The sequence below is a fragment of the Oryzias latipes genome, chromosome 23, assembly GCF_053564925.1.
Source record: "Oryzias latipes strain Hd-rR chromosome 23, Olatipes_Hd-rR_3.1".
Classification (NCBI taxonomy): Eukaryota; Metazoa; Chordata; class Actinopteri; order Beloniformes; family Adrianichthyidae; genus Oryzias; species Oryzias latipes.
In genome coordinates, this window is record NC_136259.1 from 14959983 (window position 1) to 14980077 (window position 20095).

Sequence of the window (20095 nt, forward strand, 5' to 3'; positions counted from 1 at the left end):
TGGACCTCCAAACTTGCCTTTGCCAACAAAAAGTAAGGGAACATCTTTTACTGGATGTGGGGAAATGAATTCCATAAAGTTTCATCACATTTGTAGTAATGTCACACTTGTTTGGATGTGTTTTGAGGGTCTGTGGGGTTGTTTTTTGATCCAGAATACGTGAAAATCCAATTTGGGCACTCTACATGTGAGGGTTGTAAGGTTAAAAGCTTAGCTTTTATACTTTATATCGACATTATTTTAGTCCAAAACAGAAATTCAAGGCCTTTGAGACTTAAGTTTGGTTGAGTCCCCACATTTGTGTGTGTAAAGGCCCGTTCAGACCGGGACGAATTTCGCCGGCGATTTTCGCCGACGTTTAACTCCTCGTGACTAAACAAAGGGCACCAATGTGAATGTGCACACCGACGCGAAAAAACGCCACGCGTCAAAGCGTCAAAAAAAAAAAAAACGCCTCGGGTTCGTTTTTTTTTTTCGACGCTATGCGTCGAAATCTATTCGACCAATGAGAATGGCGCTTTTGCACACGTGTCTGGAGCTTCTGAAGTTACAGTAAAACACAACTTGGGGGCGCTCAAACACAAAACTGCCTTGCTGAGCACACATACCAGAGAAGAAGATAGACGCCAAGAAGCGTCTACACTGCCGCGAAGAAATAATGACGGACATTCTAAAATATCCCCGAACCAAGCACCAGTTGGAGCTACTGGTGCTTGAAATATTCATGTTTTCTTTGTATTATTCTGACAAGCGCGTAAATACTTGCTCTCTTCTTCTGAGTGAGGCGACTTTAAGAAGCGTAAAGTTGCGCAGCGCCACCTTGTGTACAGGAGTATTTCTGTTTACATTAAGCGCCATCTAATGTCAGGGAATGAAATTGCATGTTCGCTCGGCTCATCGTCAGCGAAAATCGCCTGGGTGTGAACACAAAAAACGTGGCGAAAAACGCTGGCGAATATTCGTCCCGGTGTGTACGGGCCTTTAAACTGAGGCCTAATGTGGAAAGTCAGTGTGGTATTACGGATATTTCCGAGCCAAAGCTTGAAGGATATCTCGAGATCTTTTGGGTAAGCGCAGGTCATGATGTCAGGCAAAGGTGTGTCTCAAACGCAAGGTTTGGGACTCGATCTGGAGCAAATTAAGCAGACTTGATCCGGAACAAAGGAGTTTCCCAGTCTGATTACACGCTTAAACAAAACTCAAGGGTAACGTAAAGATGAAGTAGGTGAGACGGAGGCACGTCATACAGAATTTTCTGTTGATTTCAACCCCCAAAATTCTGCGGAATGCACAAGGAGCCAATTGGTGCTGTTCAAATGATATGAGTGCTCCTATCGACTAGAAAGTAGCGTTTGGGCACCATATAAGGCAAATTTAATCTGTGCAACTCCATCTGGGTTGCATCTCTGTTGCATTGACACAAAAAGTAATCAATCAGAATGTTTACATCACCTCCATTACGTCTGCGTCTCATGCCCGTATCTTCACAATGCAAGCTTTACGCAGGAGTTCTATTTCTAGTCTGTTGACGTGTCAATGTCGCTACGAAAAGAGAAAAAGAAAAAGCTAGTTTTTCAACGTGTACTGTAGAGTCCACACAGAGGTTCATTTATTTGTAAGCTTTAGGTTGGAAATGTTAAAAGACACTTCCATTTTGGTAGGAAAAAAAAGACCTCCTGTTAAGGCTAAAAATCTTTTGCAAGTGAACCCTGGTGAGTATAAGAGCAGTCTGAATGCACACAGGCTACTCACTCAGAAATAATTACACAGACGAAAAAAGAAAAATAACAATGAAAGTCATTTCTACCAACTTAAAAAAAGAGAGAAAAGAAAATTTAAAAAAATGTCGGATTCTCCAGCTTTTTCTACTTTCCTATTTTCTGAACAGAATCCAATGCAGAACTGATTAGAATGAATAAACTTTAAAAAAAAATTTGACTGTGAACCCATCCAGCTACAACAACAGGTTTTGACATTCTCTTGGAAAAGATCTTAAAAGCTAAGAGGTATTGATAATATCATGTTTTCTCTGGTGAAACGTGCCCAGAAATGAGCCCCCTGGCTTTTTTTGTTTTGTTTTGCATTACCTCATTTCAACCCAAAGATTTTCAAGACTGTGTCATATCACAGCCCGCCAAAGTCATCCGTTCACATCTGGAAGTGTTTACTCTGCAAGGCAGACCAGATGCAACCTGAGAAGATGCACAGGGATAGCAAAATAATCTACCTGTGATCAAAATTTCACAGCGCTAACACTATTGACACAACAACAAAACTGCAAAAACCAAAGAAAAGGTTCTGCACGGCGCAAAAGATGCGGAAAGCATGCATAGTCGCTGCAGGACACAGACCAGCATTGGTGCATTATTTATAGATGGAAAGAAATAAAAGGGGATTATAAAAAACAGAGGGGCCTTACAGTGGTTAAGATAAAGACATGATTCAAACGCTTCTTTGCAGGGGAAAAAATAAGTGGAAAAACACGTTCCTAAAGCTCAAACACAGGAGCTGCATTGTGCAGTTGTGACTTGTAACTCAATGAAGAAGTTACTCTCTGTTCTGGGATGAATCTTTAATCATAGTGACATTCTTTAAGTGATCATAGCTTTATGGGAGAACCACAAAAAGGAGCCAATGTGTTCTGATTCTAAATGACATTTTTATCAAAAAAAGTGATAGGAATTGAATTTTCTGTTAACTCTGTGACGCTACGTTCACACCGCCCTCCGAAACAAGCATTCAAGCGACGACTGGCAATGAAAAGTCGTTGTGAACGCACATTTCAGGATTCCGCATTCAAAACTGTTGTGTTCCCGTATAGCTAAACACATTTTTCTGACCGTTTTTGGTCTGAAAAAAGAACACACATTGAAAGTTAAACCAGTTTGAACGTTGACCAATCAGGGACTGTCATTTGGTAGTGATGTAAGAATGGAGCGTCCACTTCAACAAATGACCAAAATGTTAATTTATTTAAATTAAATGTTTTTTAAACCCTTTAATGAAATATAGATTGTATCAAATATGCTGCATTGGATGATATGGTAAGTTTTTGCTCACAAATATTGACATGAGTGTTAAGGAAAAAGTGCCTTACTTACCCACTGTCTCACATTTGATCCAGACATTTTTAACATGGTGTAACTGCCTTATAACTAATTAATTATCAACAAATTTTGCATTTTAAATGAGCTGCAATATCCCTGCCCTATGTGGGACGATGATGAACTTCAGGGAAGAAAACATTGACTAAGATATACACAATGGGTTTTAAGGAAAGTTTGCATCACGCAAGTGAGATAGGGGATTTCAGAAATACGTGTATCCAAAATGAAACAAATGGTTAAATAGGGTCAATCAAAAGACCAGATATAGAAGCTGTAGGATCATAAAAAAGTAACAAAAAGCTACTTTAAAATCTAAAATGGAGCTTTTTTCCCCTTCTAAATCCATGTAGGCCTTTAAATCATTCAAAAGTTTATTACAAAACCTTTTTTAAATAAAGCAGCTTTGCCCAAACATACAAACCAAAGCCAAATCAAACTGATTTAATCAAATTTTGCAGTATAAAATTTTGAGATACACTTTTGATAAGAAATAAAAACAAATATGGAGTAATTAGGCTGAACTTTTCCTCCAAAAGCTGCTGCAAGACCGGACTTTAGTTTAAACCTTCAGAGCATAAGCAGCTCTTTCCGTTCCACTGAGACTCTTGAAGCAAATTCAAACAAAACAAACAACATTCTGCTCACTGTCTGGCTGCAACCAAAACATTACACAGCCATTTTTAAACTTTGGCGTCCAAGCTTCTCTGGAAGCACGAGGCACTGTGCTGTGGACTGCAATGCGCCTTGTAATGGGTAGCGATGGTAGAAGATAGTCAGATTAAAGACCCACTCCAATAAAAACTGTGTTTTTGGTGTTTTCTTGTGATTGAGGACATAAATAAATAACAAATTATGCTTAAAATGTCAGTTCTGAGTATTTATTTCTTCAAATCGCAGTGAATCAGGAGCAGATGAAAAAATACAGTTTGAAAAAGATCATATGTGTGATGTGTAAAATATGTTAGGACGGTTACAAACTCAAAAGATGACAAAAATGTCTGAAACTATGAAAGAAAAGTGGCAAAAAAAAACTCCATCAGAGTCCTGACTGCTGATAGCTTGGGGATTTTATTCAAATTAGAACATTTGGTAACTCACTTTTGTTGCTGCAATCCATCCGAGGCTGCGGAAAGTACTGCACTCTGCATAAAGACATGGCCTCCGGGTTCTTTTTTATTGATGGGAGCGTCGCTGGTGGATCCTCTTCATCCACAGCTTTAGTGCCCTCATCACACAGCACATCCGCCTTAAGCGTTTTCAACTTCTCGCCTTTCAGAGAAGCCGGCTCTGCACACTTGGCGTAGTTTCCCAGATTGCGGTTGCTAGGCACCTGCAGGAACCTGACCAGACCGTCCAGAGGACACTGGCAGCTCCAGGGGTTGTCATAGATACGGAGGTAGATGAGGTGTGGCATGGGGACCAGGACCTCCTCAGAGACAGATTTCAGATTGTTATGCTGGAGGAGCAGGGTTGTGAGCTTGGAGAGGCCGCTGAAGGCGTGATCCTCAACCATAAAGATGGCGTTTTGCTGGAGATCCAAGCTCTTCAGCTTCTTGAACTGGGCAAACATGTTGTCCCTCAAAACCTGGTGGGAGAAGCATCGACAATTGGTTTAACAGAATCACCTACAAGACTTGTATGAGGTAACACAGCTGAATTGAAAGTTATCTGGTGGTACATTTCTCTGTGCTATTTTTCCAAAATCATTTCTGGTCATCATCTCTGTTGTTAGAACCCATGCTTCCACTCCATGTGTCATGGAGTGGAAGCTCCATGTGTCATGGAGTGGAAGAGTTTTTTAAAGAGATGGAAAAGTGGAAGAAACAATCTGATCAGGTGGATGGTTCCAAATTTGTGTATGGTATTTAAAAATTGTGTATTCATGTATGAAAAACCAACATATTGTGCAGTCCTGCTTTCTTGAGCTCATTGAATTCTAATTAAAGGTGTTTACTAGTCTATTTTTAAGGTAGTAAATCCATACTACAAAGAAGATAATATAACCAATGTGAACTATAAGATACAGTAACTTTAAAAATTAAAGTTTACAAAGTTATGTGCCTTTAAAGCTCAGACTGCCCCTTTCATATGATCTCGTGCACAATCATCAAAAAGTAAAACTGTCATTTCTTTACTTCGATTGATCCATAAGTAATCTTCTTTATCTAATATTTTACTGGGAAAGTATTTCGTTTGGACTCATTCAGCACCTGTAGCACACGCGTGTTGCAGGGCAGCCCAAACCCGCAATGACTGCGTCTGATCCGGCCTCCTGAGCATCAAAAAGAGGCCAGGTTTACATTCACTCGGAGATAATTGGGGTCTCATTAGCGGCCGCAAAACTGCAGTAAACATCCTCAGGAAATGTTCCTTCTCCGTTTTTGCAAACAGATTTGTCTGGGCGGACGATAGTCGATCATATTTGTGATGTGGTGGAGCTAAGTGTCAGCGGAAGTTTGTGAAAGTCTTCAGACAGACTGACATTTCATTGGTCAAGGAAGAGTTCACAAAAAACTTTTCAAGTGCATTTCATTATAAACCAGTTAGAAAGAGATTTACAACCTAAACAGACGTACACATACAAAAACAAGGAGCTTCTTGCATTCATTCAAGTACAAGAAGTAACTCTAAAATCTAGGGCTGCGTATTGACAAGAGTCTAGGAAATACAGATATAGATAGGAACCACAATACACATGACGACACAATATATCCCAATGCTGCGGCACAGGCAGTATATCACAATTTTTGAAGGAACATTAATTCAAAAAAACATTTTCTGAATACTAATACATCTTTGCTATGGTTAAAATTGGTAAAGCTTCAAAAAGTAATCCTAGTTATAAGTAAGAAGCAATTTGTTTCTAAAGCCCTCAGTTGCTTATTAATAATACATAAGATATTTGTAAAACATCTAAATTTGCTAATAAACGTATTTGTAAGGAGCTGATTAATATCTATAAGACATCCATAAATGTCCCATAATTGGCTCATGAAGTCTTTACAAATGCTAAAGAAATGTTTAATAAATGTTCAATAATGGCTTTACCAATGGTTGTCTTTATAAGTTAATCCTGATGAAGCTGTGTTTGGGCCGAAAAGCGATTCGTGCAGCAGAGGCGGCCAGTTTGAATGTTTAATTGATGTACAGAGTAGACGTGATCTGAGTTCCTGCAGTGCGATTTGGGCGCTTACTCGGAATTCCAGAATTGAAGAATCTAAACTTTGGCGAAGACGATGTATCGCATGAACCAAACAGGGACTCGGCTTTGGACACGTGACGTTTTCAGTGACACGATCAGCGAGTGCAGTTCTAATCCCAAAAGGGTGAGAATGAAGTGGTTTTTGTCCTTTACATATATGATATTTTTCTTATTCTTACAGTAAAAAGATTTTTTAATTTTATTCTTAATTTCATTTTTTCCCTCCACGGACTCATGCGAGACACAAAGACGCCGCAGACAGCGGCTGTCATTCAAGTTCAGCGTACTGGGAGAGTCTCTGAATGATGTCATGAACCTAGACATGGAGACGCATTTACTGACGCTTTAGTAGCATCCTTCGTGTTTTCCACGCATCGTAAATGAGATATACACAGACACCGCTCCATGTGATCAGGGCTAAAGACATCTAGCAGTAGCTCCTCCCACACACATCTGGGGGAGCAGGTTTTTTTAAACAGCAGTGACTTCGCCGCGCGGCCCAATAGAGACAGCCAACAGGAATTTGACAGGCCAATCACATTTGAAGTGAACGCAGCTTAAGGCATTAGTAAAACTACTACAAATGCCAACATTTTTATTAAGTATCCTATTAAGGCTTATGAACAGATTACTAAGGCTTGTTAATGTTCTATAACCAGCTTATTAAGGAATCCTATTATTAGACTGACACTGCAACTTTATCCCACAGACGAGTTGCTTTTACCCACGGAAATTCTGATTGCTTTAGGTAAATTATGAAAAGTTGTTTTAAAAACTCTGTTTTTGTTTCCACAAGAAAATATATTTTAGCATAAAAAAAACAAAGCTTAAAGTACCCTGACCAAAGAAGTTTTTTAAGTAGGATTAAGACAAATGAAGGGGTTTCCAACTCTGCTGAAATGTATTTTATAAATTTAGCAAATGGATGCTGGAATAAACGACCAAAAAACAATCAACAACAAACAATCTGCAACATGCCAATCTCTCTATTTCTGGTAAGACTGCACAGACGCCATTGAATTGTAAAATAACAACTGCAAGTCTAATAAGTGTATAACTACCGCAAGGTGATTCTCGCAAGATCTTCTGGTTGTTTTGGTGCAGAGTTGTTGAAAAACGCCTGATGAGCTGCCAACTAGTGCTCAGGGGTTTAAGTGAAAGACAAAAGTTAGATGCTCAGCTTAATGTTTGTCTTTAAATATTTGATTATAACATTTCTGCAGCTTTTAAAGTGGATTCCAGGATTGCCAAAAAATAAAAATGTTCCAGCTTCCCTTCTCTTGCAGCAAATACCTTAAACTTGTTTCTAGAGAGGATGAGGTGTTGAATATCTCTGGGCCAATTCTGCATCACAGAGGTCAGCTGCCTGCCCTGGCAGTCCAGGTACTTCTCTCCGGCCTCCGTGTATTCCGTACACTCCTGAGTTTGACGCCTCATGACACCGGCTCTGCCCCTGCCACGCACTATCCCCTTCAGTTTGCCCGCTGGGCCCCTCTCCCCATCCTTGGACCGGGGGCCTTTCCGGGCTTCAGCAGAGCAGATGAGCAGCAGGAGCAGGAGGGAGATGATGAAGCGCATGATGAGGGCTAGAGGAAGAGGCAGCCAGGGGGTTGGAGAGAAGGGACACAGGAGGCTGGTCAAACCTACGGGGATGATGGAAAAATCATCAGTGAATGCAGAATTGCTTCAAATAAATTTCGTTTTTTGAAATCTTTTTCCTTTACTTCCATGTTAGAATCATTCGTAAGAACATACAAACATTTAAAGACCCACTCCAATCATCGCTGGATCTATTTTATAAGCGTTTCCAGTGTATTTTTAATTATGATGATGCAATTTTTAGCCCAAAAAAAAAAGAAACTTGTGTCGTTTTCTAAGACATAGGTCCTGCATGGCGGCTTTTAAACTGTATTACTACAGTATAAAATTAAACACATTTTAGCTAGGTAAAGTTTTTGTTTACTTCTGGTTTTGAAAGTATTCTCTTTCCGTTAAGCTTGGCTGGCAAGTGCAAAAAAGCAGAAGAAGAAGAAAAAATGAACGAAAGCGAGCAGCTGTTAAAGGAAAGGGAAAACCTTTAATACCAAAAGTGATGCAAAAACTTTACCTTTCTAAACAGTGTTATCAAAAAAGGTTATTGTAGTATTGAAAAAATGCTTTTGGACAGTTTCAAGGTTTTATTTGTAAAAAAAACAGTAATAAATAACTTTAAACTTATAAAACTTTAAAAAACTTTAAAAAATCAAACACAAATGGTTTTATATTAGGTCCACTTTCTGTTAGAAGCCGTGTCTCTGCTTTTATTGTTGTGTTTCTGGATTTGGTCATTTGTAACAGGATTGTTTTTTATGATTTGGTATTGGTAGTTTGCACCCGGATTTGCTGTTGTGTTTCTGTATTTGTTCATTTGTTCTGGGATTTGTTGTTGTTGTATCTTAAATGTAAATGTGTCTTGCACCTCTGGGCCACCCTACAGTAGAATCACAATACAACACTATAGATTTCACAACACAACACAGAATAACATGCCACAATTCGTCAAAACACTAAAAAATTTAACTGACATCACGAAACAATAACTCATAACAGAATAACTTACAACACAAATACTCACAACGCAATAATTCACAACATTAATTCACAACATGAAACAATAACTCACAACACAACACTTGAACTCACAACACAACACTTTAAATCACAACACATTGTTTCGTGTAGTGAGTTAATTGTAGTATGTTATTCTGTGTTGTGTTGCGAAATCTAAAGTATTGTGTTGTTACCCTTCTGGGCCACCGCACATACGAGTAGACACAGCCTGCAGGAATCAAAAGTTGAATGAATTTGTCGGTTTTTACCAGTCTACAGAGGTTAAAGTTTCTGAATATGCTGTTATGACTTTTCACATACAGTATATTATTGTAACTCCACCCGTGCTGGATCAGCACCAATGTAGCTCCAAACTATGACTGTGTGAGAACTGGACTGAGTGACTCCTCCCTTCTGGCGTTCCAAACAGGAAGTACCTGCTGGCTTCAAGAAGCCAAAATCCCATAGACTTCTATTGAGAAAATAAACAGCTATTATTCAGTCATCACATTTGTTGGCAAAACCAATTTTGCTCTGATTGCTTTTTTACCATGTTCATACTATACCTTATTTTTTCCACAATATTATTTCTTTATTGTAAGTTATTTAAGTCATAAACTGGCCAACAGATGCCTAAATAAAAGCATGTGGTGCCCAGTGGCCCTCACCTCAAAAGGTAGTCGTAGGTAAGACATCACACTCAATCAGTCCATTTCTCTTATGCAGTCAAAAGCAAAATAACAGCTTTGTGTTTGTTTTGCTTTTTTCTCAGTTGGAAAAAAGCCTCAACCAGCATTGTAGCCTAATCACTTACTATTACACATTCATTCACAGAAGCCAAATGATCTCAAATAAAATGCATTTCACTTGAAAAAAGGTTTAATCAATTTTATACAGACTGAATATTTTACATCTGACACTGAAGCAATCCCGATAGAAAACTCAAGAGAGGGGCTACAGAAAAAAATGAAACACCCTGCTTAAAATGTAAATGTGCAAATCAGTGAAAAACTAGACTAAAATAGATTCAAACATTTGTGAACATAACAAGAATTTGGAGTAAAAAGAATAAAAAACACAGAAAACGACCCTTTCCGAAATTTAAAGGTGATTGCATCATTTCACTACATATTACACCACCAGTGACATCATCTGATGACTTCACTGATGTCATGGTTTGACGTCATATAAAATCAAATCATGACTTCATGTCATGATATGATTTCATATGATGTCATATGAAATCATATCATGACTTCATGTCATGATTTGATTTCATATGATGTCATATGATGTAACATCATCTGTAATGAAGTTTTGTTAAAAGTTTATAAATACACCTTAAAACTTAAGATTCTGATCAATTTTTGTGCCCAGGTTTTCGTGTATTGCAAAGAACCAAAGACCAAGTTAAAGAAGAGTCTTCGGTTACAAAGAACCTTTCTTGTCAAACTGTGATTAGAAACCTCAATTAATAGTACCATGGAACCATCAACAAGCCGTGCTGTCCGAAAAACCCTAAAGAATTTAAAACTCAGCAATTTGGAATCTGTTGTGGAGAACAAGGCCACTTCTGAGTTGATGTTTCAGCCTACTCGTCCTAAAAAACGAGACACTTTTGTGGACTGGTGTGACATTGACGGAGAGTGTGATTACTCCCCCCTTTCTGACGATCATGAGGATTTTCCTGACGTGCCAGAACCTCCGCAACCAAAAAGACAGCGGGATTGGGAAAAACCCAAGCCCACAATCTGCCGTCAAAAACTGGATAAGCCGACTTCAACATCTGAGTCAACCTCAGTGGAGAACGCAGGAGCACTTCAAGTAGAGAACGCTGCTCTGAAAGGGGAAGTAAAGCGTCTGAAGGAGCTTCTCCGGCAGGAAGATCAGAAGCTGACGGACTCTGCTCTGAAAGCTGATCACCGTAAAGTAGAGATGAGCCACAAGAAAGAACTTTTAGCAAAAGTGGAAACCTCTTTGAGCCACCTGACAAAAGAAAGGCAGCAATGGGAGGTAGAAAAGTCCTCTTTCATGCAAGAAATCGCTCAGCTAAAGACGGCTCAGAAGGAGACCGATTCTAAAAAAGCCTCCAAGCAAAAGAAAAGGATCGTCCAACTACTCCGTCTGACGGACGACCTAAAAATGCAGCAAGAGCGTCTTCTAAATGACCATCAGTTGGCATTAACAGAAGCACAGAATCAGCTGGCTAAAGAAAGAGAAGACTGGCAGAGGAAAATGGCTGAATTAAGAAAACCTTGTGAGGAGGATAAGGCCTCCAGGACAAGGATGGCAGAACTACAGGGTCAGATTGAACACCTAAAAATGGATCAACGGAAGAAAGATGACATGCTGCGGGAAGCTGCTCAGAAAGCTGCTCAGCTTGAAGAACAGATGAGCCGAGAAAGACAACATTGGAAAGAAGAAGAGTCCTGTTACATTGCAGAAATCAAAGAGGTCATGTCCAATATGAATGAAATGCAGACCGAGATGATGGATTGTGAAGAGTTCTCCAAGAAAAAGGTCTTCCGGCTCCAAAAACAGAATGAGTTCCTAAAAAGGCAGATACGGGAGGAAGGTTTGGAGCTTACCAGAAACTTTGAAAGAGAGAAAGGTAAGCTGGATAAAGAAAGAGAAGGATGGAAGAGAGAAAAAGAATCCCTTGTGAAAGAATTGGCTGAATTAAGAAGAAATTGTAAGGAGCTCAAGGCAGCATGTTACCAAACTGAAAAGACCTTTTTGGAACAGCTCTCCAATAATGAGAAGGCCATGCATAAATTAAAAGAAACCATCAGAGAAAAAGACGCCATCATCAGCAAATATGAAGTCACCTTGAAGGAAAAGCTGCAGCAAGAAGACCAACGGCTTCAGATGGCAAAACAGGCCCATCACAAGAACAAGTTGGACCGTGGTTTGAAACTACAGCAAATGGGAGAAGAGCTGAAGCAAGAGAGGATCCAAACAAATCAAGCCAAACTCAGCTTGGACCTGGAGGTGAAGGAGTCCACCAAACTAAGAGCTGCTTTGGCCCAAGTCCAGAGAGAACTTGAAGGCCAGCAGCAGCAGCTGGAAGAAGAAAAGTCCAGCCTTTCACAACAAGTCGCTCACCTCAAGAAAGTTGTGAAGACGAAAAAGAAAACCATCAGAAAGACTCAAGAGGACTTCCAGATCCAAATCCATCAACTGCAGCAGCAGGTGGACGAGCTGAAAAAGAAGACTTCAAAGAAAAGTCTTGGTCAGAGGTTCCTGAACCTGTTTAAAAGGTCCCCGACCACAGCTCCGGATAGAAAGCCTTCTTCCTGTAACACCCCCGCCCCCCCACGCACACACACCAAGCCCCCCCACAACCCACACAGACACAAAGTCCCCCCACAATCCCCTCCCCATTTAGTCTTTAGCCCTTTAGCAGCTTAGATGGAGTTATGATGTTCTAAGTAGAGCAAACTGTAGGAAAAGCTCCAGTGTTAAAGGGTTAAACATTTAGTTAGTATTTTACTGGTAGGAACTAGTGTGGCTTTTTCTATTCTAAATGTGTAATTTGTAAATATTTATTTTCTATTCTCTTTTTTTATTCTATTGCAATAAAGGTAACTTTCCACAACAGCCCTTTTAAGTTTAAGCTAGGTTTACTTTAACAGTTTTGTTTTAATTTTTATTTTAGTTTTTCATTTTGTTTGTTTAAAATAATTACTATAAAAAATATTATATTAGTGACAGTGCAGTTCTATTTTTCTCGATGTCAGGCAATTGTGTGGAAAGTAACCCACCCCCCCCTTAATGCCTGACACTCAAGTCTAAACAGGGTTTTCTCCAGGTGCCCTGGTTTCTCCCTCTGTCAAAAAAAAAACCCCAAACCCTAGTCCCCTAATACTTAAAATAAATAAATAGATAAAATAAAATAAAAAAATTAGCATTGCATTAAAGGTGACTTTCCAAAACAACCCTTTTAAATCTAAGCTTCTAAGCTATGCTTCCTTAACTTCATTATTATTTTAGTTCTTCTTTTGTTTGATTAAAAAAACTATTATATTAGTAACAGTGCAGTTCTCTTTTTCTCGAGGGCAGGCAATTGTGTTGTGGAAAGTCTCCCCCCCCCCTCCCCAATGCCTGACATTTGAGTCTAAACAGGGTTTTCTCCAGGTGCTCTGGTTTCTCCTTCTGTCCAAAATAAATCCCGCAAATTCTAAATCTCCTACATCTTTAAAGTAAAATTTCAAAGCAAGAAATATATTTTAAAAAATTAAAAAAGAAAAAAGATATTGTAACTGCAACGAGGGTGAAACACTCAAAAAGGTTAAAGGTGTCAAAAAAAAAGCGTCAAGACGCCAAAAAATCAGGTCAAAAGTCGCCCAAAGCACAAAACAACATGACAATTGTGTAACGCAACAAAAATACACACATGCACAAAATCACCGAAAAAATGTCGAAACTGTAATCGCAAAAATGACGATGACGGCAAAAATGAGGACAAAAATTCCCCCTCCTTGAATGCCACCTTATCACGGTGGATGGGTTTGCGTGCCCAAGAAAATCCCCATTTGATAGCCCCAGCCTGGGCCTATTGATGTTAAGGGATGGGCCAGACTAAGAGCAATTCACACAAAGAAAGAACAATGACTTGAGACATTACTAATGCAGGGTTGCTCATTCCTGCTCCTCCAGATCTCCCAACCTGCCTGTTTTCCAGCTCTCCCTGCACTGCTTCCTGCTGGTTACCTGGACCAGATGTGTTCATTCAACCAAAATGTGGAGACGTCTGATTAAGCCAATCAGCAGCTAGCAGGACTTGGAGATCTGGAAAAAAGTCAGGGTGGTAGATCTCCAGGACCAGGAATGAGCAGCCCTGAGTTACCAAAGCCTTACTCTAAACGAAACAAAGCCCCATTGAGCCTCAGTCACAGCTATCCTTACAGGTGGCAACAGGCTGTCTGCAGGGAAAAATGGCAAAATCTGTCAAATCAGTCCCGGCCTGAAACTGCAAACAGAACCCAAAGTAAAAATATTTTCAAAGCAAACGGTCAGGAGTGAGATTTCTCACCTGTGTGGATGTTGCTTCACTCTGAGATTTTGTAAAGTTAGAACAGTCCCATCACTAAACAAGCAGAATAAGAAGTAAAGCTCTTTGCTGTGCATTTTTGAAACACATACGTACGGTGGCTGAGAGGTGCAGGAAATGTGTACATTTAAGATAAAACAACAACAAATCCCAGTACAAATACACAAATCCAGAAACAGAACGAATGAAAGCGGAGACACGGCTTTTAACGGAAAGGGAACGTCCTGAATCCCAGAAGTGACGTTATATAAAACTACTTGTGTGTTTTTTTTACATTTATTTATTACTGTTTTTATATGGACATTTGAGATACATGAGACAATCCAAAAGCATTTTTAAAATTGTTTACTACAATAAAAATGACAACATTGTTTATTAAGGTAAAGTTTTTGCATCACTTTGGGTATTAAGGGGATTCCCTTTCCATTAAGCTTCCAAAACACGACAGCAGAAGAAGAAAAAATGAACAAAAGCGAGCAGCTGCTAATGGATAGGGAATTCCTTTAATACCAGAAGTGACGCAAAAACTTTACCTTTCTAAACAGTGTTTTCTTATTTTTATTTTATCGTAGTAATACAATAAAAAATTGCTTTTGGTTTGTTTTATGTATTTATAATGTCCTCATATATAAAACAGTAATAAATAACTTTAAAAATCAAACACAAATGGTTTTATATGACATCCCTTTCTGTTAGAAGCTGTGTCTCTGCTTTTATTGTTGTGTTTCTGGATTTGGTCATTTGTAACAGGATTGTTTTTTATGATTTGGTATTGGTAGTTTGCACCCGGATTTGCTGTTGTGTTTCTGTATTTGTTCATTTGTTCTGGGATTTGTTATTGTTGTATCTTAAATGTAAATGTGTCTTGCACCTCTGGGCCACCCTACAGTAGAATCACAATACAACACTATAGATTTCACAACACAACACAGAATAACATGCCACAATTCGTCAAAACACTAAAAAATTTAACTGACATCACGAAACAATAACTCATAACAGAATAACTTACAACACAAATACTCACAACGCAATAATTCACAACATTAATTCACAACATGAAACAATAACTCACAACACAACACTTGAACTCACAACACAACACTTTAAATCACAACACATTGTTTCGTGTAGTGAGTTAATTGTAGTATGTTATTCTGTGTTGTGTTGCGAAATCTAAAGTATTGTGTTGTTACCCTTCTGGGCCACCGCACATACGAGTAGACACAGCCTGCAGGAATCAAAAGTTGAATGAATTTGTCGGTTTTTACCAGTCTACAGAGGTTAAAGTTTCTGAATATGCTGTTATGACTTTTCACATACAGTAGATTATTGTAACTCCACCCGTGCTGGATCAGCACCAATGTAGCTCCAAACTATGACTGTGTGAGAACTGGACTGAGTGACTCCTCCCTTCTGGCGTTCCAAACAGGAAGTACCTGCTGGCTTCAAGAAGCCAAAATCCCATAGACTTCTATTGAGAAAATAAACAGCTATTATTCAGTCATCACATTTGTTGGCAAAACCAATTTTGCTCTGATTGCTTTTTTACCATGTTCATACTATACCTTATTTTTTCACAATATTATTTCTTTATTGTAAGTTATTTAAGTCATAAACTGGCCAACAGATGCCTAAATAAAAGCATGTGGTGCCCAGTGGCCCTCACCTCAAAAGGTAGTCGTAGGTAAGCCATCACACTCAATCAGTCCATTTCTCTTATGCAGTCAAAAGCAAAATAACAGCTTTGTGTTTGTTTTGCTTTTTTCTCAGTTGGAAAAAAGCCTCAACCAGCATTGTAGCCTAATCACTTACTATTACACATTCATTCACAGAAGCCAAATGATCTCAAATAAAATGCATTTCACTTGAAAAAAGGTTTAATCAATTTTATACAGACTGAATATTTTACATCTGACACTGAAGCAATCCCGATAGAAAACTCAAGAGAGGGGCTACAGAAAAAAATGAAACACCCTGCTTAAAATGTAAATGTGCAAATCAGTGAAAAACTAGACTAAAATAGATTCAAACATTTGTGAACATAACAAGAATTTGGAGTAAAAAGAATAAAAAACACACAGAAAACGACCCTTTCCGAAATTTAAAGGTGATTGCATCATTTCACTACATATTGCACCACCAGTGACATCATCTGATGACTTCACTGATGTCATGGTTTGACGTCATATAAAATCAAATCATGACTTCATGTCATGATATGATTTCATATGATGTCATATGAAATCATATCATGACTTCATGTCATGATTTGATTTCATATGATGTCATATGATGTAACATCATCTGTAATGAAGTTTTGTTAAAAGTTTATAAATACACCTTAAAACTTAAGATTCTGATCAATTTTTGTGCCCAGGTTTTCGTGTATTGCAAAGAACCAAAGACCAAGTTAAAGAAGAGTCTTCGGTTACAAAGAACCTTTCTTGTCAAACTGTGATTAGAAACCTCAATTAATAGTACCATGGAACCATCAACAAGCCGTGCTGTCCGAAAAACCCTAAAGAATTTAAAACTCAGCAATTTGGAATCTGTTGTGGAGAACAAGGCCACTTCTGAGTTGATGTTTCAGCCTACTCGTCCTAAAAAACGAGACACTTTTGTGGACTGGTGTGACATTGACGGAGAGTGTGATTACTCCCCCCTTTCTGACGATCATGAGGATTTTCCTGACGTGCCAGAACCTCTGCAACCAAAAAGACAGCAGGATTGGGAAAAACCCAAGCCCACAATCTGCCGTCAAAAACTGGATAAGCCGAATTCAACATCTGAGTCAACCTCAGTGGAGAACGCAGGAGCACTTCAAGTAGAGAACGCTGCTCTGAAAGGGGAAGTAAAGCGTCTGAAGGAGCTTCTCCGGCAGGAAGATCAGAAGCTGACGGACTCTGCTCTGAAAGCTGATCACCGTAAAGCAGAGATGGGCCACAAGAAAGAACTTTTAGCAAAAGTGGAAACCTCTTTGAGCCACCTGACAAAAGAAAGGCAGCAATGGGAGGTAGAAAAGTCCTCTTTCATGCAAGAAATCGCTCAGCTAAAGACGGCTCAGAAGGAGACCGATTCTAAAAAAGCCTCCAAGCAAAAGAAAAGGATCGTCCAACTACTCCGTCTGACGGACGACCTAAAAATGCAGCAAGAGCGTCTTCTAAATGACCATCAGCTGGCATTAACAGAAGCACAGAATCAGCTGGCTAAAGAAAGAGAAGACTGGCAGAGGAAAATGGCTGAATTAAGAAAACCTTGTGAGGAGGATAAGGCCTCCAGGACAAGGATGGCAGAACTACAGGGTCAGATTGAACACCTAAAAATGGATCAACGGAAGAAAGATGACATGCTGCGGGAAGCTGCTCAGAAAGCTGCTCAGCTTGAAGAACAGATGAGCCGAGAAAGACAACATTGGAAAGAAGAAGAGTCCTGTTACATTGCAGAAATCAAAGAGGTCATGTCCAATATGAATGAAATGCAGACCGAGATGATGGATTGTGAAGAGTTCTCCAAGAAAAAGGTCTTCCGGCTCCAAAAACAGAATGAGTTCCTAAAAAGGCAGATACGGGAGGAAGGTTTGGAGCTTACCAGAAACTTTGAAAGAGAGAAAGGTAAGCTGGATAAAGAAAGAGAAGGATGGAAGAGAGAAAAAGAATCCCTTGTGAAAGAATTGGCTGAATTAAGAAGAAATTGTAAGGAGCTCAAGGCAGCATGTTACCAAACTGAAAAGACCTTTTTGGAACAGCTCTCCAATAATGAGAAGGCCATGCATAAATTAAAAGAAACCATCAGAGAAAAAGACGCCATCATCAGCAAATCTGAAGACACCTTGAAGGAAAAGCTGCAGCAAGAAGACCAACGGCTTCAGATGGCAAAACAGGCCCATCACAAGAACAAGTTGGACCTTGGTTTGAAACTACAGCAAATGGGAGAAGAGCTGAAGCAAGAGAGGATCCGAACAAATCAAGCCAAACTCAGCTTTGACCTGGAGGTAAAGGAGTCCACCAAACTAAGAGCTGCTTTGGCCCAAGTCCAGAGAGAACTTGAAGGCCAGCAGCAGCAGCTGGAAGAAGAAAAGTCCAGCCTTTCACAACAAGTCGCTCACCTCAAGAAAGTTGTGAAGACGAAAAAGAAAACCATCAGAAAGACTCAAGAGGACTTCCAGGTCCAAATCCATCAACTGCAGCAGCAGGTGGACGAGCTGAAAAAGAAGACTTCAAAGAAAAGTCTTGGTCAGAGGTTCCTGAACCTGTTTAAAAGGTCCCCGACCACAGCTCCGGATAGAAAGCCTTCTTCCTGTAACACCTCCGCCCCCCCACGCACACACACCAAGCCCCCCCACAACCCACACAGACACAAAGTCCCCCCACAATCCCCTCCCCATTTAGTCTTTAGCCCTTTAGCAGCTTAGATGGAGTTATGATGTTCTAAGTAGAGCAAACTGTAGGAAAAGCTCCAGTGTTAAAGGGTTAAACATTTAGTTAGTATTTTACTGGTAGGAACTAGGGTGGCTTTTTCTATTCTAAATGTGTAATTTGTAAATATTTATTTTCTATTCTCTTTTTTTATTCTATTGCAATAAAGGTAACTTTCCACAACAGCCCTTTTAAGTTTAAGCTAGGTTAACTTTAACAGTTTTGTTTTAGTTTTTATTTTAGTTTTTCATTTTGTTTGTTTAAAATAATTACTATAAAAAATATTATATTAGTGACAGTGCAGTTCTATTTTTCTCGATGTCAGGCAATTGTGTGGAAAGCTATGCTACCACCGCACATACGAGTAGACACAGCCTGCAGGAATCAAAAGTTGAATGAATTTGTCGGTTTTTACCAGTCTACAGAGGTTAAAGTTTCTGAATATGCTGTTATGACTTTTCACATACAGTAGATTATTGTAACTCCACCCGTGCTGGATCAGCACCAATGTAGCTCCAAACTATGACTGTGTGAGAACTGGACTGAGTGACTCCTCCCTTCTGGCGTTCCAAACAGGAAGTACCTGCTGGCTTCAAGAAGCCAAAATCCCATAGACTTCTATTGAGAAAATAAACAGCTATTATTCAGTCATCACATTTGTTGGCAAAACCAATTTTGCTCTGATTGCTTTTTTACCATGTTCATACTATACCTTATTTTTTCACAATATTATTTCTTTATTGTAAGTTATTTAAGTCATAAACTGGCCAACAGATGCCTAAATAAAAGCATGTGGTGCCCAGTGGCCCTCACCTCAAAAGGTAGTCGTAGGTAAGACATCACACTCAATCAGTCCATTTCTCTTATGCAGTCAAAAGCAAAATAACAGCTTTGTGTTTGTTTTGCTTTTTTCTCAGTTGGAAAAAAGCCTCAACCAGCATTGTAGCCTAATCACTTACTATTACACATTCATTCACAGAAGCCAAATGATCTCAAATAAAATGCATTTCACTTGAAAAAAGGTTTAATCAATTTTATACAGACTGAATATTTTACATCTGACACTGAAGCAATCCCGATAGAAAACTCAAGAGAGGGGCTACAGAAAAAAATGAAACACCCTGCTTAAAATGTAAATGTGCAAATCAGTGAAAAACTAGACTAAAATAGATTCAAACATTTGTGAACATAACAAGAATTTGGAGTAAAAAGAATAAAAAACACACAGAAAACGACCCTTTCCGAAATTTAAAGGTGATTGCATCATTTCACTACATATTGCACCACCAGTGACATCATCTGATGACTTCACTGATGTCATGGTTTGACGTCATATAAAATCAAATCATGACTTCATGTCATGATATGATTTCATATGATGTCATATAAAATCAAATCATGACTTCATGTCATGATTTGATTTCATATGATGTCATATGATGTAACATCATCTGTAATGAAGTTTTGTTAAAAGTTTATAAATACACCTTAAAACTTAAGATTCTGATCAATTTTTGTGCCCAGGTTTTCATGTATTGCAAAGAACCAAAGAACAAGTTAAAGAAGAGTCTTCGGTTACAAAGAACCTTTCTTGTCAAACTGTGATTAGAAACCTCAATTAATAGTACCATGGAACCATCAACAAGCCGTGCTGTCCGAAAAACCCTAAAGAATTTAAAACTCAGCAATTTGGAATCTGTTGTGGAGAACAAGGCCACTTCTGAGT

General features: G+C 39.0%; 1 protein-coding gene across 1 annotated transcript in view; it reads right to left on the reverse strand.

The window, feature by feature from the left end:
- The window catches only part of lrrc17 (leucine rich repeat containing 17), a 74986-nt gene that overhangs the window by 10091 nt on the left and 44800 nt on the right, over positions 1-20095 (reverse strand). The window contains exons 2-3 of the mRNA XM_004083013.5: positions 7603-7952; positions 4206-4692 (exon numbers count right to left, since the gene is read on the reverse strand). Coding sequence (XP_004083061.1) covers positions 4206-4692; positions 7603-7887 — 772 coding nt within the window. The 5' untranslated portion in view covers positions 7888-7952. The remainder of the gene's footprint in view (positions 1-4205; positions 4693-7602; positions 7953-20095) is intronic.